Below are 22,437 nucleotides of genomic sequence, written 5' to 3' on the forward strand. Positions count from 1 at the left end.
AACTGGCACCTTTTACCCGAAGGAGCAAATATTTAGCTGCAAGTATTCAGAGCTCGTCAATTGAGAACCGGTTTACCTCACAGGAATGACTCTTTGCATCCACTCAGTGCAACTTTCTCTGTGTTTTACTTTGAATGCACAGTAAGCTCACTCCGTTGACACAAACTGGTGACAACTCCCTGTTTGCAACCACAAAGTGTGTCCTTGACCCCCATTCATACGCACTTTAAGCTCCCCGTTGGGTGTCCTGCTAAAATGAACACAGAATGGGGAGAGAAATCCTCCGCGGACCTCATGAGTCGGTACGTCTCCAAGGAGACGGGTTATGGGGTGCCCAAGGAGGGATGGAGGATCTGTCTGGCGCACGAGTTCAAGGAGAAGAGAAAGCCCTTTCAGGCCAAAGATGTCTCACTGTCCAATGTCTTGGAGCACGTCGGGCTTGGAATCAGGTGAGACATCCCCTCTCATGCACGACACATGCACATGCACTCTGTCTACAGGTGGATTACTCTGATTACTTTTACATTTCACCTGGAGGGTAATGTCCAGTCTTTATGAGGAGATGCAGATTAAAGGGCAGCAACGTTCCAAACAGCTGATTAGTTAAACGAAAAGGAAGTATGACTTCTTTACTTGTGGCAGTTTCAAATAAATCAACAGGTCTGTAAGTCCACACCCAGTTTGATATAATTATGGAAGCCACACCTCAGAGGTTGTCACCACTATTGACACAAGCTGTTCAGTTTACACACGTATGTCATAGCAACCTGTAGTCTGGAGCATGTGAACCAATGAGGTGGATGTTTCCAAGGGGTAGCACCAGGGGAGCTGCCATGTCTCAACATATGTCTCAGCAGGGAGCAGGTGTGAAGTGCAATCCTGCCTGGGAAAAGGTTGAGGCTACCACAAGTAATCATGTTGAACTTTCAAGGCACTCCAATAATATAAAATGATAAATTGTGCACATTGAGACAGTTTAAAAGTGTAATTTTAGCATTGACCCTTTAAACCCACACTCTAACCCTAACCCCTAATCCTAGTTATTGTTTGAGTTGTGTTTAGAGTTTGTACATGGGGATTATATATTATTGTAGCCCTGATTTTTATGTTTAATTTGATACCTAACATGTTTTGTACCATGATTTTTTTTTTCTTTGATTTTCCTGATATACACCAGTGTTAAACCAGTTACTTTATGACGTCATTTTAAGATACTTCCATTGGTCCAGAGGAGATGAGGGAGTGGGTGACATTTATTTAAAGTGATATACAAGCTCTGATCCATATTCAACTTCAAGGTGCAGTTGCTTTACTCCCCCAAGACCCAAAACGTCTGCAGCAATGATGGCAATAGGGCTGAGGAGGCCCATTACTCATAGTTCTGCTTGTAAAAGTCCCAGAGAGTATACAGCTTAAACCTCTGCAGCTAAATGGTCACCCTCCAGTTACAGTAATACAAAAGAAAAGAAATCCATCACAGTTCTTCTTAACATCTGCCGATGTGATGGCTTTTGTTTTGTCAACAACCTGCTGACATCCGAGAGGCAGAGTGATACATTGGAGTGTTGGGCGCTGGGCCAGCAACACTCTCTCTCACTTATTTCCATCCCAGAGAGCGCGGCGGTGACATAGTGAGTCGGGCGTGAACGTCATGTCCGTCATCAGCCATGCGCTTTAGTGATGGAGACTCGGATTCTTGTTGACCAAAGAAAATATGTATCTTAGTGAATAACAAGCTTTTACATAACGTCACCACGGCTACGTTTTCGGCTCCTGCAGTGCGGTGTTACCACACGGCTCGTTGACGCTTGATATGTCATTTTCTTAAAGCTGTGACATAGAGGCGCATTATTTCTACACGACATCGTACTCAGCTGAGATCCAACAAGTTCCCAAAAAACTGTTAACGTTGAACCACAATCTTGCGTCACTTCAGAAATCTGTTGCAATGGCAATATTGCTTTAAAACTAAAAACACACTGTTCCCGCTTTTTTTTTTAGGCCAATGCATACAAAAAAAGAGCCTACAAAGCATTTTCCCATTTCTCACCCGAGGTGTGTCTCCGTTGGTTAATCTCCACGGCGACATCTGTCAATCATTGCACAGATTGTAGTTGTTATGAGAGAGTAGGTTATGAGATTATAATATTAGACCCATGTAGAGACGCACCTTCAGCTCTTTATCACTGGAGCGAGAGGTTTTGCAATGTGGGATTACCATAAGACTATGTCCAAATACTGTAAATAAGTTTAGCTTTTTGCACACTACACTGTACCTTTAAACAAACAAGAGAACAGTGGAACAAGTTGCTTTAATAAGAACTGTTGACTTTGATGAACCAGGACTGAGATCCAGGTTAGCCAGCTGTTTTCACCTGTATTCAGAGCCAGATGAGGACTGGCTGTTTGCATTAGAGCCGAGCCGCAGAACAACCAGACCCTCACAATAATGCAGTCTGCCATGGCTTCAAATAACTCGCTTTAACCGATCCTATTCATCTCCTGAGTGGAGCGGACCATTGTTGTTCCTCTGGTCTGAGCTTTTCCTGTGACGCTGTTGTTTGCAATAGTCCGGCCCTGCAGTGACATTCTCTGCAGTTGCACGGAAGAAAGCCCTTTAGTGGACCATGCGTTATTTATTATTCCGGTGTGTAAGATCATAATGCTGAGCACAAAGCTACAGTTCCCTCTGTTAGACATAATTGATGAGCCACTTTGATGTTATGACGCGTGACCAAGGTTTCTTGCAGAGTAGCTGGGCCACCTTTATTTAGAATAAAGACCACGCTATGGAATAAAACGGTAAGTTTAAGGCATCCACTTTCAAAAGTGATGATTCATGAGATGCGATGCTTCAGGATCCGAGAGGCTTACCTTCTGCTTAAAGCCCTGCGACACTGAAATGTTTGCTGAAGCGGACTAATCCTATAGACGCTTGTGCTCTCTGGTTTCCTCCAGTTGAGGAGTTTCTAAACCGTTTAATGTCAGCCCAGATCAATCTGCCTCGGCGTAAACATGATCCCTGCTGCTGTTAAGACACGAGATTTGTTGCACTCTGCCATGAACTAATAACCCGTCTACTAAAATGCAACCCCTCAGCCCTGCAGCAGCGCTCTACATTATTTGGCATTTTAGCAGAAAGTCGACCACGTCCGGGAGTTCAGGACACAAACACACATTGATGACTCGCGTTAGCGGCGCTCTTCTGAGCCGTCTGAGCTGTTTGAAACCTATTGTAACACGGCCTCATTAATATTTTACACCACAACCCTGGTGTGATGGCGAGTGCTGCAACTAGACACACACATTCCCGCACACGTGTTACACACACTCCCTACTGCCGACATGACTCGGGTAAAGTGGAGCGGCCACTTTGACTTCATTCTCCTCAACTTGCAAGCGCTTCCTTTATACAGTTGCACAATTCCCTCTTTTCTTTGTGTGTGTGTGTGTGTGTGTGAGCGTGTGTGTGTGTGTGTGCTAGAATCGGCTGTAGCTACCTTTTTTTTAAACAAGCACGTAGATGATAACCCATTGCACACATGCTTGTGGTGGTTAATTGTTAACTCATTTGATAAGAGCCTATTCATAATCCTTTAACACATGACTGTAGTTCGGGTGCATGTCATGCTATAAACTGTGTATAACCGACTGTCTGAATATTTGCTGGTTTTCAGCCCCTATTCTTTCACTTTAACCCTTCCATTTATGATTTGTACAGTAATCTGTGTTCTTGATACTGTTTTTGTCCAGGTATCTAAAATGGTGGTACAAGAAGACCCAGGTGGAAAAGAAGGCGCCATTCATCGATATGTTTCGGGCCCAACCCTTACGTCAAATATACGGTGAGTTCAGGATCTCACAAGGGTTGTAACCATACATTGGTTTGGACGTATCCATTCAGTGATCAATGATCCAATATCATGGATGCAAGGTGAAAACACAGAGTCACATCGCCACCTTTAAGATGCATTTACGTCCAAACGTAGGTCCTTCCTACAAACTCAAACATGACAAATGTGGAGCTTTATAGTGAACAGGAGGTCTAGTTTTATTTGTATTCAAAATAATATATTGTTTTTCATTTAAATGGCTGAAGGCGCTAAGTAATAAAATCATAGTTTAATTAGCTTTTTGTGACTTTATATATAAATTATACTATCTCGTATAGTTTGCAGCCCACTGAACTGAATAGAAATCATGGCAGGCTTTGTGATTTCAGCAAATATTGTATTGTTGTCCAGATAATCATTTATATCACAAGGTGATGACCCTCATTTGGGTTCTCCGTATCCCTAATGGATGGTCGGTGCTCAAGGCTCTGATTTTCTCTCTAATATGGGAAATTAATTCTATTTTGAATTTGACCGTTCAAGGTCTTCAATAATTGAAAAGGGACTGAATCCAAGTTGACGCCATCCTCTAATTTGCAGGCGCTCCACTCGGCGGCATTGGAGGAGGAACCATCACGAGAGGTTGGAGGGGGGAATTCTGCAGATGGCAACTGAACCCCGGGATGTACCACTATAAAACCGTCACAGCAAACCAGGCACGTATGATCTCAACCAGATGGAGGCTAAGCTTACTACATCACAAAGAAAGGATGTTTATATATTGTAGTCCATTTTTGGGATGAGGTTCATATGTAGTCGCATATCTCAAGACTTCTTTGAGTCTCGGTGTTTGCCAGGAACAGTTTCTGTTCTCATCAGCAAGGGGCTGGTCCTTTATCGAGGCCGTTCCTATAAAATAATGGAAACAGTTAATCTACTTTTATGGATCTGTTTTGTTCTTTTAAACTGTAATTTTCCTATCCGCCTGAACCACTGGCTAAATGTCACATTGGCATATTTCCAATGCAGCCACAGTAGAGTTTAACGCGAGTTCAATTTTTTTACATGACATTTCATTTAGCTGACGCTTTTTATCCAAAGCGACTTACAATAAGTGCATTCAACCATGAGAGTACAAACTCAGCGCAACAAGAATCAAGAAAGTACAATTTCTTCAAGAGAGCCAAACTACAAAGTGCTATAAGTGAGTGCTACTAAAGCGCTTTTATTGTTATTCAAGATTTATTCACACCCCTGTCTTTCCTCAGTTCACAGTGTGTTTGCTTCGAGGAGGCCAAACGGTTTACCAGCAGGTGTTGTCCGTCGAGCGTCCTCCCACGCTACAAGGCTGGAACTGGGGCTACTGCGGAGAGTACGCCTTCTACCACGCCTTGTACCCGCGCGCCTGGACCGTCTACCACCTGCCGGGGCAGAACGTCACCTTAACCTGCAGACAGATCTCCCCCGTCATCCCGCACGACTACCAGGTACCTGAGGCATCCACGGCTTTCATACCATCCAATAGACTGAATTCATAGGCTTTTGTTTTGAAAATAAAAACACAGATTACAGACGTCCGATTAAAATCGTCCGATATAGTGCAGGTTTGTTGGTATCAATGCATGTGCCTGAAGATTGTTTGTGTTTTAAGATCATTTGTGTGTCAAAGAAATAACTTTCTGCCTATTTATCCTGTTTATCGGTATCGGCCTGAAAAATCCAGTAAGACATTGAGTTATGATACACGCCGTGTCTTATCTCTATTTGCCAAGCAAATTAAAATAGGAAGCCGCTAAACGGTGTTAATTAAGACCAAGCTCAATTCAGCTGAGATGTTGCTTCTAGAAAAGTGATTCCTCCACGTTTCTCCCCTGTTCCTCAGGACTCCAGTCTGCCTGTGGCAGTATTTGTGTGGGACATAGAGAACAACAACGACTACGCTCTGGACGTCTCCATCATGTTCACCATGGTGAACGGGTCGGGCCACAAGGACGACAAGAGCGGGGGACACTGGAACGAGCCATTCCACCTGGAGAAGGAGGGGGAGGCGGTGTCTGGGGTCCTGCTCCATCACTGCACTGCCGTGAACCCTTACACCCTGTGCATCGCGGCCCGAGAGCAGGTTTGGGTTACGAATAAACAGGATTGGCAACAATAGTCTCCGTTATCTGGAAAGTGGATTTGTAACAATCAACTGGTTGTGAAATCTGAAGTGTTAGTGAGCATGAGGCTTTAGATTTACCAGGAGCGTGTGTGTGTGTGTGTGTGTGCATTTTTAACAGCCTCTCAGGGAGGTCAGTCACCAGACGGCGTTCAGCCCAAAGGGAACCTGCAGCGGCCTGTGGATTGACCTCGTCACTGACGGACGGCTGGACTCTCCTACAGGTCAGTGCTGAGGTATTATGAAGCTGATCTGAACCCCAACTACTCTGACTCAATGCTGAACCTTAATCAGTCGACTCTTCAATCCTCAAGCTAGCTACACAGGGCGGGTGTTGCTCAGGAAAAGCAGTGGGATTCATAATCACACGCGTTTAAAAACTGTGGAGGGAGGAGACGGATTCATAGCGAAGGTTGTTGTTTCCCCTCATGAAGCAGAAACATGGGAAAGTGGAAAGAAGTCAAATGAAAGAAACTGAGTCACAGTAATAAAAAACACCCACAGTAGTAATACATGACTGTGAGCAGATATAACAAAGTGTGGTGCAACCCTCAACCTGTCAAAAAGTTGAAGTTCAAATAACTTTCCATATTGGGCATAAAATGACATTTTCAGTAGGACAAACGCTTTGGCTGTTGACTTATTTAAGTGGTTTAGTGAATAAATACAAAGGCAGTTAAACTACTCTATGCTTTTAAAGTGAAATGTTAACCAACCTGCACTTTGTGGCATGTTCTCTATTATGGAGTCAATCTGTTTGCAAAGCCCTGCGGTGGGACACGTAGTTTTGAATTTGATAGAAGATGCCACACATGTCCACGCTGACCTCCCTTGGTACCCTCCCCTCCCTCTCTCCCGCTGCAGGGTCCAGCCCGCCGACGCCAAAGGGAGAGAAGGTGGCAGCGGCGCTGGCGGCGGGCTGCTGCGTGCCGCCTCAGAGCCGCAACAGCCTGGAGTTCTGTCTGACCTGGGACATGCCCACAATCACCTTCGGCTCCAGGGAGAGGGAACACATCCGGTACGACACACACACACACACACACACACACACACACACACACACACACACACACACACACACACACACACACACACACAGGGATGTGTACATGCTGGGGTTTGGCACAGCTACGGGTATCTTTCTCCCCGTGTTTCTTCTACATGAGCTTTTAACTGACCCCCACCCACACTAGTTTTATCTTGTTAACTTTTTTTTTTTACTGTGGTGTTTTGGTTCGGGTCACTTTTGGGTGTCGAGCACAATCGAAGCTTGTGGCTGTCCGTACGCATTCATCTTTTTTAAATCCCTGTCACGGATGCATTCTTTGCATTTTTCACATTTTCTTCCATGAATCATTGACAGCGACCAAAGCGGATGTTTCCCCGAGTGCAACACCCTTCAGTGACGACCAAACAAATATCAGGGTTCTTACGGTCATGGGAAACCTGGAAAAGTCATGGCATTTTAAAATGGTTATTTCCAGGCCTGGAAAAGTCCTTGAAAAAAATAAAATCCCAAAAGTTTTGGAAAAGTCATGGAAATGTGTTATATTCATGTGTTCATGTCGTTCATTTACGATGAGTTTGAAATAATTAATATGCTTTTAAAAGAAAGACGCTCAAAATATAAACAGGCATACATACAGGCGTCTATATAAATGTTTATTCTTTTAATCAAACTATTGTCTCTCATTCATTTGTGTCATTTAAGGTTTACTGTATGCTTTGTATTGTCATTGTTAGTTTAAATACTACATTTACTCAATTTTTCATGTTTACACTGAGATTTCACAAAATGTTTGGTCATGGAGATTTGGTTTAAAGTCATGGAAAAGCCATGGAAAAGCCATGGAACTCCATTGGTCAGAATGTGTATGAACCACATACTTTCAATGTCGTTGATTGAGTACAAAGCCTTAGGCCAAACTGAAATGGCCACACCTCCGACCTCATTGTGAAATACTGGGAGTCAGACATCCTAAGAAACAAAACTTTTCTGCTTTTGTATTAGCTGATGAACATGCAGTGTCCTTGTGCCGCTAACATCCGCTTGTGTCGTCTCCAGGAGATACGCTCGCTACTTTGGGAGCAAAGGCGACGCGTCGCCCTCGCTGAGCCACTACGCCCTCACGCACTACAGGCAGTGGGAGAAGAGCATCGAGGAGTGGCAGAGACCCGTACTGCAGGACAGGTAGCTTGAGTTATAAGAGCTCTGTCGGCTCCATGAGAAAATAAAATGACATCAATACCAATCCCTTGGTTTTCCATCTATGAATGCTGATGGCTGGTCGTGGCTCGTGTTGCAGCTCCCTCCCCTCCTGGTACAAGTCGGCCCTGTTTAACGAGCTGTACTTTGTGGTGGATGGAGGGACGGTGTGGACGGAGCTGCCGGAGGACGCTGACGTCAGCGGCGGCGTGCGGAGCGAGGACGGCGGTCTGCCTGCTCAGCCCGCCGCCGTCAAGGAGTTCGGCCGCTTCGCTTACCTCGAAGGTAAGACGGCGGTTCTCAGTTTTGATGTGACCGTAAACTGAATATCTTTGTGATGTATTCGGGAACATAATTTGCAGGTGAATCGATCATTAGTCCCTCCAGCTGTTTGTCTCATGTTACTAGTTTGTATATATTTTTAATCATGGTCGAGAAATGATTAAAGTTGATCACTTTCTAGGCTTTCTTATTGATTTAAGTTAAAAACTAATTAGTAATGTGACGTATCTGACATAAAAGTGAACAGGAAGTAGTGTCCCAAAAAAAAAAGGGACATAGAGTTACAATGAACAATATACCACATAATAAAAATCTGACGTTTGTGACAATTCTTGCCTGCAGGATAGTAGATTTTTGATAGGTTTTGGGGTTTTGAATACATGTTAACTGTCGCACAAGAACTTTTTTAACTAAATTGACACTCTTTCAGCTGCAGTACAAACACTACACAGTGACCCACATCACTACGCTATTGTTGTGTCACAGGTCAGGAGTACAGAATGTACAACACCTACGACGTGCACTTCTACGCCTCCTTCGCTCTTATCATGCTGTGGCCCAAACTCGCCTTGAGTCTGCAGTACGATATCGGTGAGTGTTTCATCAATTAGCTCTTCGATAAAGAGTCGGACGGTCTCACAGCTCGAGTCTCTCCTCAGCCGGCAGCGTGGTTCAGCAGGACCCAACGGAGCGGCTCCATCTGATGAGTGGCCGCTGTTCTCCCGTCAAGGCCAAAAATGTGGTGCCTCACGACATCGGAGACCCAGGTAAGAGACAGACGGTGTTTGATCGACTACATTTTAGGCAATCGTGGCACTTGAAACTCGTTTATTTTTGATTTCCTCGACACGACAGACGACGAGCCTTGGCAGAGGGTGAACGCCTACCTCATCCACGACACCGCAGACTGGAAGGACCTGAACCTCAAGTTTGTGCTGCAGGTCTACAGGGACTTTCATCTCACCCAGGACAGTCAGTACCTGCAGGACATGTGGCCCGTCTGCCAGGTATAGCTGCCCGATATCATCTGTTAGATTTCATTTGTAGTAGTAACGCAAAACACGAGTATGTTGCACTCAGCCGTCTGTGTTGTGGGTGGTCTGCTAGGCGGTGATGGAGTCAGAGATGAAGTTCGACCTGGATGGAGACGGGCTGATTGAGAACTCTGGATATGCAGACCAGACTTATGACGGCTGGACGGTGACGGGACCAAGGTGAGAGGATGAATACACAAGGAGGCCCTGAAAGAAACACACATCAGTAGAGACAAGGTGGCAGAAATACGCAGATGAGTGATGAATATTCATTATTCTCAGTATAGAGGACTTGGGTTGTTTACTCGAGTCATTTCAGGTGTTGTGGTATTAAGTAATTTAGCTTAGTGCTCAGCAACACTATACCCTGTCACTCAAAGGTAAGACGGACACACACACACACACACACACACACACACAGATATTCAGGACAAAGTAGACTTGTCTCAATTTCAGCAAACATGTAGGCCATGAGATGAGTCTACTTTGGTGTGTGTGTGTGTGTGTCACTATTTGCACAGTCAACACCTAATACTATTACATTCTGAACCTTGAAGCAATTAATACTAGTAATGTTGCCCCTCTATTTTAATTGAATTTTACCTTTTTAAAAAGGTCTTTGAATTAATTGCAATTTTTTGATAATTGCATTCACGACTTTAAGTCTGACTCGGCTGGCAGGGGGAAGGAAGCGAGACAAGGAAATGGAAAAGGGCATGACTCGTGACAAGAAGGAAAATTTGAGCTGCTTCTCTAAATGTGACCTGAGGGATAGAAGCCGTAGCCAAGATGAATGATGATGAGTTCAGCTTGCAAGATAGAAGAGGACAAGTTCCAAAGCTGGGAAATGAACTTGTGTAGCTGATTCCTACGCTGGAAATGATTTGAAGAATAATGTTGTTCAATTAAACTTAGGATCTTTAATATATACAATATTGTATTTACCCCCCACTGATATCATCTCTCATGAGGTTTTATAAAACTTCTAAATACAGGTACAGTTTTTCAGAAAAGCTTTTGTTTTTCACCGCTACATTTGACTCATCTCTTGTCTTTAATGTTCTGCAGTGCGTACTGTGGTGGGCTGTGGTTGGCGTCCCTGTGTGTGATGTGTAAAATGGCCAGACTGGTGGACAGCGAGGAGACATACAAACGTTACAAGGACATCTTGGACAGGGGCAGCGCCGCTTATGACAAACTGCTGTGGAACGGTAAGTTAGACGAAATCTCCTGAAATGATAAATGATGTCATGTGAAACCGCCTTTACCCTTCTTTCCATTTGACTTTCATGTTTAGGAAAGTACTACAACTACGACAGCAGCGGAAGAGAACTTTCCAACAGCGTGATGTCGGACCAGTGTGCTGGCCACTGGTTCCTGAGAGCGTCCGGGCTCGGAGAGGGAGACTACAAGGTGAGTTAAAGCACCTTTTAATGTCATTTGGCTCAGGGCTGAAGATGAGGAGGGGTGATGCACATTAACCTGAGGCCGGAGAAGAGGTGAAGAGGTTTCTCTTAACTTGTGTCGTTCCAACAATGAACAGGAAGTCCACAGTCTCGTCCGAGCCGGTCTCAGGCTTCCAGCAGCACGAATCCAACCGGTTCTTGGATCAACTGCCACTCTGTTCACTTTTATCTGCATCACATGTTTTGTCTTCTTTGATCAGAAACCGGATTAAGCTTTCAGTTATATCCTCCTTTAGTCACGCTCAGTTGCAAAATAGCTTTTTCAATACTGATACAAATCGAACTCTGCAAGGGAAATAGTTTTCTGTTTTTTTTTTTTTCTGATCATGATCTGATCCTTGAAGCTGCAAATTACACAAACTTTAATAAGGTGACCTTTTCGGGTTGGGACCTACATCAAAGCTTTGTGGTCTTATTATCTCTTCCTCTCTCTCTCCCTCCAGGCTTTTCCAAGAGAAAAGATCCAGAGCGCACTGAAGTCTGTCTTTGACTTGAACGTGATGAGCTTCGCTGGAGGCCAGATGGGAGCGGTGAACGGCATGCGTCCTGAAGGCGTGCCGGACCGGTCCAGCGTCCAGTCGGATGAGGTCTGGATCGGAGTCGTGTACGGACTGGCAGCCACTATGATCCACGAGGTAAGTGTGTGTGTGTGTGTGTGTGTGTGTGTGTGTGTGTGTGTGTGTGTGTGTGTGTGTGTGTGTGTGTGTGTGTGTGTGTGTGTGTTCTAGTATCGACTTCACATTCAAGGGGTAAAAAGACGAGTAATTATTCAAGTAATTTATTATTTGGAGGCACGTTTTGTTGCAGTTCTGTGGTTTTAATCTAAAATGTTAACTCTTAATTATGACTTCCGCTATATAGAGATATAACGGTGGTATTGATCTTCTCACTTCTCAGTCTCGTAAAGACTGCAAACCAGCCCAAAACACACTATTACTACTACTATAGTGACACAAAATGTAACGTGATGATAACTGCTCACGCCTCTGTCTTTTCTTTTCTCAGGGTATGCTGGAGGAGGGTATGCGCACGGCGGAGGGCTGCTACCGGACTGTGTGGGAGCGGCTGGGCATGGCCTTCCAGACCCCTGAAGCCTACTGCGAGAAGGGCATCTACCGCTCTCTGGCGTACATGAGGCCTCTGAGCGTCTGGGCCATGCAGCTCGCACTGAGCGCTTCCCAGAAGGATCGGCCCGCCGCGTCGGCTCAAACCGGAGCCGCGGACGGGGAGCAGGGACCGGATTTGAGCGAAAAGGAGAGCTAGTGGCCGAGCCGTTGGACCGGTGGGATTAGAGGAGTGCGGGTTCCTCTGGAACTTGACCTCCACACTCCCCTGCAGCCGCCGCCCTCATCTGCACTCCTTCGATCGGTCACCTTGAGTTTGATGCTCCGACGGTTTGTTTTGCTTCAGGAGTTGAGCGTTTTCCAAACGGTTTCTGATTTTCCTTTTTTTTTTGTTAAGTTGTGCAGTGTAGGGTGCTAACCAGGCAATGTCGAAGTCATAGCCGGTGTGTATTGCTAATTAAAATTTGACCTTGTGTTTCAGCAACATATTGTCTATTTGCACACACGTACACACACACATGGAAGCACTACATTTCACATCCTGTCAATAATAATTCTATCATAGTTTTTCAATATTTGAGGACTGTTTTGTGTTAATAGACCAGACACATGTAGTCATTGTTGTCTTTTGACAGCCGGTGTGAGTGAATAAAGTCAGATTTGAAAGATTTCGCAATCAGAAATATAGACCATTGAAAGAAAAGTCAATTTGAGGATTTCCTCTACTTACATGATGTGATATATGATGAATAGTGTTGGAAATTAAGTATGACTTTTTTCAAATAGTATTTGGTGCCTTGTTGCATGTCGGCCATATCTACAGTATATTAATGTAGCGGCTACATTTACTGTTTTATAAAATTCAATACTCATGACAATCATGCTGAATAAATGACTGAATAAGATATGAAAGCAGGATCATTGTGTTGTTACTTAAATGTATATGGAAAATATTTCAGTAGTTAGGAGATGCATGAGGTGACACTCGTGTTTTACTGTTTAAGTCTCCAAGACTGATGACATGAAATTGACACATTTAAAGGAGAAACTGAATACATGAAGATTAGATGTGACCAAATCCTACACATTGCTGCTTTAATACAATATTAAACTAGAAGTACGGCCTCGCAGTTGTATAACTCCAGTTGCAGTTTACGTCCATGTCTTACCAAAATATCATCACTTCATTTTACCCTATTAGACATATGTGTAAACGTGTCATAATTAGCATCAGATTTTTTTGCGTTATGGCCAAAAGCACATTTTGTGAGGTGACCTTGACCACCAAATTCTCATAAATTCCTCCTCCAGTCCAAGAGGACAGTGTCAGATATAATGAAATTCCTGAGATATATATCGTTCACGAGAATGGAAAGTACAGACGGACATTTATATATAAAACATAAAGCATTCATCCATGCATAGATTCTTTATATCTTCCAAAATGATTGATTCAATATTTTAATCAGGGATGTTTTATTCGCTTGTAGAATAAATGTGTTCTGCTGTTTTGGTTACTTCAGGGTGTTTCAGGTTTATAGACATGTGTAGATAACCAGATACTAAACATAACAAATAACATACTTTTTATTTATGTATTCCATCCACACCATCAGCCGATGGGTGAAAAGTGGTCGGGGGTTGGTGTGTTGTGATAAATGAGGGCTGGGACAGGGGGCTCGTACCACAGCTTTAAATCTGGACGCAGTTTTCCAGAGAGAAAGTGGGTGTTGGCAATCCACCTCTGATCCTGTACAAGGGGGCTCTTCCTCATATGGCCCGGCAACCAGAATGAAGCCTCGGCGCCAGCAGCGGCTGACTGAACATCTCCAGACTCATCCTGTTTGTTAGACAACAAACAATAATGAGTTTATTAATGAGAAAGGCTGGCAGTCCCACTAGCCACTAAATTGGGCTTTACTGAGGCAGACTGTGACCAACAAAAACATTTAAACTGAAAGGAGAAACAGGGTTATTTTTATGATGCAACACAAACAAAAATTAAAATCACCATTAACAAACTTAGTGTAGGAAGCAGGGAAGACCACGGGGCAGCCGCAGCGGCACCAGGGGCCGAGTCTGAAGCGCCTGAAGCTGTTGAGATCGGCAAAGGTCACTTTTCCCAACAGAAAAATAAACTGTTACAAAATGTAGAGTCCAATTTCTAGAAGAAATTAGCAAATGCAAGTGGGTGGGGTTTTTAGTTTGAGTATCAATAGAGTTGTCTCTGGCTGTTAACCTAAAGGTTGGTGGTTCGAGCCCACCAAGGGTTGTTTTGTGCTTTGAAAAAAGAGCAAACTTAGTTGCCAAGATCAAGGCTAGGCCTCTAAAAACTAACAAATTGCGACATATCATCAGATCTGACCCTTGATCAACAAATATCAAATTTGGCAATTGCTTAGCGACGATGTCTCTGGTCTTAATCAGATAAGGAGCTGACCTTTCAGGACAAAGGAGAGGTAACTTCTCCTTTGATAACGAGAACTGGTTCAGGTCAGTTCTTGCAAAAACCACGACTCATCACTTTCTTTGTTTGACCGTGGCTTAGGGGCGTAACCCTCATGTTGCATAAGTAATGCCTGTGACTTTTCTTTAGTTGAATCTAGTGTCAGACTGCATTGGAGTAGCTGTTACACACTTTCACACAAAATCTTCCATCACAGGCCGCTTATATTCACGACCTCGTTATTTTGGTCACGGCCTAGAGTTCGTGACCAACATTTTGTTTGTTTTTACATCCAACTTTATATTAAAGTATTGTATTGTCTTAATTGGATTACTCAGATTGCATATTACTCAATATTTGTGTCAGCGTGGCTAGAATGTTTTATTTCTTTCTCTATAACTTTACTAGAAATTGTTATTTTAATGTTGCAATAAAATTCTTAATTAAATGAGTAAATACTCATTACAATTTTTTTCAAGTAGGCTTTCCCATGTGGGTACAACAAACAGACTATTTATTTATTGAATTACCAGAAACGTGCTATATTGTGACATTTATTGTTATCGCGATATGAAATGACCTATATGGGGATAGATTCCCTAAACGGCAAACAAGTAATTTAACTGCACAGTGTTCATACCGCTGTGTAGCGTGTCCACCTATGCAAACAACCTCAAAACCGTAGTAGAGCTTTGAGCCAAGCCCCTGTGTCAGGCTCATTATCACAATACTGAGAGCTGTTGCCTTCATAGATGGGTCGGATAATCTCAGACAGCGCCAGAGCAGACACACACACAGACACACACATAGATGCATGTGCACAGACACACACACACACACATAGATGCATGTGCAAAGACAAATACACATGCACACGTGTATGTGCATGCAACCCCACTGAACTGTCTTATTTCAGATTAATCTCCATCTACTTCTGTCCTTCCACTAATCTGTCTGTCAGTATATCTGCCTCTGCTCTGCTGGATATTACAGGGCTCTGCGATCACATCAGCCCTCTTCCCTGAACTCTCTCTCTTTTACCAAGATGTCAGTATACGCTCCAAATAAAACCCAAATCAGGAAAAGTGGCAGGTTTATAGGACAACAAGAACCACATTGAGTTTCAATCAACGCATTGTTTGCATAGCATGGACTCCAGTACCCTATATTCCGTCGTAAGCCTTATCCAGTAAACCAAGTAAACCAAACACAAGTAGACAGCTATGCATGGTTAGAAAACAAGCCAATAATTGTGTTTTATGCATCAATTACATAGCACACATTATTTTGCAATAAGAAAAGCTTCAGTTCACCCAATGGCTGTCTTATGCATAAAAAAAAGAGAAAAGCTATGCCGTCCCTGGGTGGGCTTGAACCACCAACCTTTCGGTTAACAGCCGAACGCGCTAACCAATTGCGCCACAGAGACGAGGACAATACATGTATGACAACGCTCGTTTTTAAACTAAATGCCCGGGAGCAGTGCGGGATGACATGATGCAAAAACATTTGGTATTTGGTGACGAGAAGTGGTGTTTCATTGCGCAGCTAGCAGTAGTGATGTGTCCTTTCATGTCGAGGCTTCGATGCGCGTGTCGAATAATCCAGGTAGATTTTGGTGAAGCGCGTATCGAGGCTTGTGTCGATGACGTATGTGGTGACGTTCAAAACCTCGCGAGCCGGCCGTACCATGTGACTGATTCAGAAAATGGTTCGTGGGTTTGCTGTGCGATTTGAAATATAAGGGGCAGCGAAACTCAATGGATTTCCCCCTTCCTCTCTGTAGCCAGCTTCATCTGTGCCTCTAAAAGGGTATTTTATAAAGCAGGTGAAATAGTCTCAAAAAGCCCAGCACTGTGGAAAAGTTCTTATTTTTACTTAAAAAATTTGACACATCAACATGAACTAACAGAGCCGAGGCTCGAAACACCGATCCTCTGACTGAAAGTCGGATATTCTAACCACTGACCGACAGTCACATCACAACCCTCTCCCAATTTGTTTCGAGTTTTGATTTTGACCCCGCCATTATATCATAAAGATAGACACAATATTTTTAAGTTAATAATTGATGTATTGGCGTCACAAACATAATTTATTCAATTTAAAGCTTCACACACCAACGCCATGGTGTCGTTATGATCACTCTGCTTGTTTTACATGCATTGTCCACTTGGTGGCGCAGTAGAGCAAATGAAGCATCATGAAGCGTCGGCACATGAGCGAACCAATTGGATGGAAAGCTTCAATGCTTCAGGAAGCTTCATCTCGCCATCACTAGCTAGCAGAGTAATAGAATTAGAGCATGAACATCTTGATTTCAGGGCCGGTATATATTTGTACCGTTTTTATACTGTTTGAAAAAAAAAAAAAAAAAACATGTCTGGGCGCATACCTAAAACAGTCATAAATTTAAAAAGGTAATGCGCCCAACGTGGGGCTCGAACCCACGACCCTGAGATTAAGAGTCTCATGCTCTACCGACTGAGCTAGCCAGGCAACTGATGTTAGCAGGAGGAGCGGGGCCACAAAACTGCTGCTGTGCCACGCCGGGAATGTAGAGAATACAAGGGATATAACACTGCAGAGTCAATGGCAGTTGTTGTAATGATATACTAACGGTTCTACAGTGTTTTTTACAAGCAGTATAGGTGGCTTTAACTGTGAATTATCCACATCAACAAGCAGAAATCGAAAACTCCAGAAAGACTAAAAGTTGTGCGCCCAACGTGGGGCTCGAACCCACGACCCTGAGATTAAGAGTCTCATGCTCTACCGACTGAGCTAGCCGGGCTGCTGATGTCATTATGGGGGGCGGGCGAGTAAAGGTTTGGCTGTGTTCAGCTGTAGTCTACATTGAAAAGTGGCTGACGGTGTGACATTATGGTCCATCAAAGTGAGCAATCCTCTGTTGATAATTATGTAGTCTCCAAAATAGACCACCAAAACAAGCAGGGAAGTGGTGTGATGCCCGTATATCACTGGTCAAACAGAAGGTTTTGTTTCAGTCAAGAAGCCTCAGCCTCCTGAGAATTAAGTTGCTCTCAATAATTGATACAATAACCATAGAGTGGTATCAGAGTATTAGAAATGCAAACATACCTTTAACTTTGCTGCTTTCTGTTCCTAACAGTAAGGTTACTTTATGCCTACAATTTTTTAAAAGAGTTATTTGAAAGAATTCCAATAACATGCTTTTGTCTGTCAAACAAATGATATTTAATTAAACTGTTAAAATGTGTTTTGTAAAAAAAAAGAAAAGAGTTCACCAGTAAGGTTATATTACCGAGGACTTCACCTCAAAATGATGTGTACCATTGACCATGTGGGCAGCTGAACGGCGGTGAGTTACTGACTCAAATGCTAACTTTACTCCATATTTACCGATAAGTTATAAAAACAGTTCTCTTTAAAAACATGAAGTTCACACATTCACGACGTAAGAGGTCATACTCTAAATACCGACGTCTGCTAACATCAATAACACCAAGTTCATTCTAACTAATGCTAATGTTTTAAGCTAACACTGTGCGCAAGCGTTAGCACATTTTACCTGACAGCTAACGTCACCAGTCAACCAGTAATTACCTGTACACTCGCATCAGAAGCTAATGTTACCCAACAAATGCATATATTTAGTTCCCTCGTTACCAATCGTTGAAACGTGGTGTCGGTTACTTTCTTACCGTGAGTCCGGACTTGACGGTAGTTTAGCGAGCTAACGTCGAGCTCACGTGCGTCGGTTGCTCGGCGCTGGGACTCCGGTTGCGTCTCAAAGAGAGACGATAAAGTGTTGCAAAAAGGCCTTTGATGCGTCATAAATAAATGCAACACTTGTCACTGAGCTAAACAACGTTTTAAAGAGTCTAATTAACCTGCGACACACCTTGTTGATGCTCCAGCGATCTTTAGCTGCGGTTACGCCGGAGAGGTTTTTTGTTTTTTTAATTGTTTTTTTCCCCTCATCCGGGATCTTTAGCGCGAGAGAGGGGGGGAGGGGGTGGCTGCCGCAAATGACGTAAACAAATTAAAAATACTTTTGTTTATACTAATGTGTTCTTTATCCATACTTAACAAGTCTATCTAATGTCCTGTTTTTGCAATATATATATATATATATATATATATATATATATATATATATATATATATATATATATATATATATATTTATCGTAATAAAGGTGTAAGCACACCTGTATGACCCCGTTACGCATCATTTGGGAATTATACATTTATAATGTCGGCCTACATGTAACAACTAAATAATATCCGTAGTATTAATTCCATAAACCATATAACTGTCAAATCCACATCACATTAAGAGTACAACACTTAATGAACACACAACTATGTACTTAAAGCAGCAGCACGTCAATCTAAAATGTAATGCAATCCATTTCAAGTAAAAGTCCTCGACAATATAAATACTGCAAAGTAATCAATATTGAATGGATAAACATGGAGTGTGTGTTTTGTACAGTATACTGTGTATACAGTATGTACAACGTGTATTAGTTATATTGGCAGCACATGATAATTGATGCATATTAAAAACGGTGTAACAATATAATATATATTTACAAAAAAGAAAAGAATATATATATATATATATGACGGTGGAAATACTCAACTCTGTTTGTGTTTGAATAAAGTATTGGACTCAGGTGCTCAGGCTTTAATTTAACATATTGATTTCCAACCTTATAGAAAGAACACATACTTTTAATCTCACTCATATGGACACATGGTGTCAAGCAGTAACGCACCGGTAGGTGGAGCCCTTCAGCTACAATAAATCCCTGCTGGTTTTAGGTGGAGAGATAAAGCAACCTCTGCATTACAATAGTTTGTATCTTCGCTTCTCAGCAAAACAGAGTAAACAGAGAGGATCGGTGCTGGTGCCTCGGCTGTCTGTTATATACATATATAATATACATATATATATACATATATATATATATATTTGAATCTGTGCAAACCCGGGTTGTAAGATGTAAGTAAGCTGCACACAAGGAGCCGCGACCAACCCACGTGATCAAATGCGGAAATTGACGATCGAGAAAGTGCAGCGGAGAAAAGACGCACGAGAGAAGAGGGGTGTGGTGGTTTTGTTGCCCGCGTGCGTCCTGAGCTGCTGGCTGGAGGATCGAGCCGGACCAAACTACTCGTCTCCGGACAGACTGACGGAAATCTCGGCTATCTGCACAGTTAGATGTACGAGCGGCACCTCCAGTGAATAAAAAGCAAGGTAAGCTTTGACTGGAAACAAACCAAAAGAAATCTGACAGTTTGTGTTAACGCGACAACTTTTCGGGGAAATAACCATCAACGAGCATGGAGAGACTCACCTGTTGGTACAGCACATTGACTAACGTGCATATGTTTATGTTCCTGTGGCACCAGATAATTAAATATATATAATTGTGAGTGCTGTAGCCTCTTAGCTACACAGTGCGTCTATGTGTGTGCAAAACACTGTTCCTGCTATGCTGTGTAGACGGACTGCTGCTGGGCACGTTACTTCTGATTTAACCTGCTACTCATAATGTAACGCTATATTTATACTTCAGTTACAGTCCTTATGTGATGATGTGTTATTTTGAACCAGTGCGTTGTTGCTTCAAAGGTGAATAAACAAAAATCTATAGATTTCTTTTAGTACTTGCGCAATTTAAAAGAGAAAAAAGTAGAATATCTCGTAAAATAGATTAATTTTGATGCAAATAAAGAAGAAAAATGTGTCTACAAGGAGGAATCATTGCTACTGAAGTTACTATTGATGGCACACTCAATATAGTGCAGGATTAAATACATATGTTGAGAGTCCAGTGAGTCAGTGTCCATTGAGTGGGAAGATATAGAATGAGAGCTACAATACTGTATACAGGGTGAACAATGTTGTGAGCTAATATTCATTTGAAGTTTATGCAATACCAGAAAACAGACACCAAATTAAATTAATTGAGTGATAATGTTGCAGACTCATTTTCTGTTGATCCACTAATAAATGAATCACATAATTGTTTAAGCTCTAGTCACACAGCTAAATAATTGGTGCAACAAAGAACAGAGGGAAAGCGCCACAGGGTGAACAAGCAGTGAGATAATGTTTACTTTGTGTGTGCTGTCACTCCAGGATGTGCTTGTTTCTCTCGGGGAAGATCGGATCATTTTCTCCAATAACAAGCATAAATTCAAAGCAGGATATTGGGTACCTGTTGCTGCCCTCTGTGGCATCTGCAATTTTCATTTGTCTACTGTGGCACAGAGGTGTCGGGGGCAAAGCTTGGTTGTGCTTCAGGATTTAGATGAGGTGTCATGAATGTAAATTAAGTCCAGTGCTCACACCCTTTGAAGATGACTGGGAACCAGTCTGTGATGCAAATGAACAACCGTCACCACTGCAGGGGGAACTCGGAGAAAATGATCCATTTAAAATGATAATTCCGCTTTATAACAACAACTCAGGTTATGTTTATATATTATTATATCATTATTATTATATATTATTATATTGGAAGTTTGGCCATCATTTCTATGGATTATGATACCTTTGTACTCACCAATGTGTGCCAGAGCCATGGGAACACCTTGACATTGTAACGGCAATGTCAGAAGAGCTGTTTCCGTCCAATCAGACATGTGGTGCCACCCTGCTGCTCTCAAAGGTGCAGGCGTGTCCATTAAAATCTCACCAGTGGTTTTCTAATCATAGCGACCCATTTAGGCGCCCAAAACAGACCTGATATTTCCTAATTTTAAGTGGATCATTCGCTAATTCCAACCTATTCTTAGTGGATATGACATTTTTATGTTCCATGAAAAGCCAAAACTCTGGATCCCTGCTGGCTGCGTCTCAATTCCCAGCCTCACTACAATTAAAGTAGTACAAAACACAACTGATTTATTATGTTCTCGCAGATGTGAGGGGTTCGTGCTAGAAAAGGTGTAACGGGGACAATTAGATCGTTATGTTAAAAAATAATTCCAGATTTTTAAGAACAAGGTCAGGCTTGGCACAGTTTCTGAACAAGACCATTCTGAAGGCTGTTATCAGATAACAGTCATATTTTGTGTTTGTCCAGATTGAAGTACTTGATCAAGACTACATAGAAAAAGAAAACATTTACGTAATGTAACACGACTGCATACACAAGCCTCATCTGCCAAGCTATCCGTGCTAAGATCAGGTATTAGCTTGGCATTAAAAAAAAATCCTCAATCGTCTTGCTGTCCGTTGCTGGCAGCTCTGGTTCTGATTCACAGTGACCAACAGCAACCAGCACAGTTGTGTGGGAAAGCCAGGAGGAAGCATTGTCAGACTGAACACAGGTTGGTTATTGTTGTATTTCATCTGTTATGTCTGATATTATTGTGGCTGTATATCACACACACCTGACAACCATCTCCTTTGCTTATGTGCTGCCGTTTATTTCCTGCCTTTTTATTTTGATATTCATTTTAAGCACCTCCCAGAGATGTGATGAACGTTTTCCATCTGTGCGAAGCCTGCAGCAGCTTCAGCCCCTCGATAATCCTCTTAAACTGTTTTGTTGTTTTTCTTTAATTGAAGTCTCTGCTGGGAGTCTCTGGTACTCCTGCATTGACTGGTACAGCACAGCTGTGCTCTCAGCTGAAATAGAGGCCAACCTGGGGTCATGCATTTAGAAAGAAAAACACCCCGGGAAGCTTAATGCGGCCAGTTGTTGGTTCCCTGTTTCATTTCGCTCTCCGGTTCAACCTTTGCCTTCCTCCTTATCTTCCAGTGCTCTTTTTTGTTGATTGAATCATTGCTATTTGTTCTGTCTCTTTCTCTGTCCCGCTCTCCTTGTGTTGCTAAATGCTTCTCACTCGCCGTCTCCTCCATCCTAACTGGTTTTGCAGGGTTGTTCTGAGGTCGGACGGCTGAGATGACAACGCTGTGACAGTGTGTGTCCAAGTG

The 22,437-nt window shown here is 42.8% G+C and overlaps 1 protein-coding gene across 1 annotated transcript; it reads left to right on the top strand.

Annotated features, from left to right (window-relative positions):
* Positions 1 to 255: 255 nt before the first annotated feature.
* Positions 256 to 12,951, top strand: gba2 (glucosidase, beta (bile acid) 2; the record flags this gene model as incomplete). The annotated part of the gene is made up of 17 exons (XM_079215068.1): positions 256 to 449; positions 3,754 to 3,845; positions 4,434 to 4,549; positions 5,102 to 5,320; positions 5,716 to 5,955; positions 6,116 to 6,218; positions 6,859 to 7,012; positions 8,060 to 8,185; positions 8,301 to 8,485; positions 8,969 to 9,073; positions 9,142 to 9,249; positions 9,338 to 9,489; positions 9,590 to 9,696; positions 10,585 to 10,727; positions 10,814 to 10,929; positions 11,426 to 11,617; positions 11,988 to 12,951. The coding sequence occupies 17 exons, from the start codon at positions 256 to 258 to the stop codon at positions 12,243 to 12,245; spliced, it is 2,610 nt and encodes an 869-aa protein (XP_079071194.1). The 3' UTR covers positions 12,246 to 12,951.
* Positions 12,952 to 22,437: the final 9,486 nt, after the last annotated feature.

The sequence above is a fragment of the Taurulus bubalis genome (assembly GCF_910589615.1).
Source record: "Taurulus bubalis genome assembly, chromosome: 3".
Lineage (NCBI taxonomy): Eukaryota > Metazoa > Chordata > Actinopteri > Perciformes > Cottidae > Taurulus > Taurulus bubalis.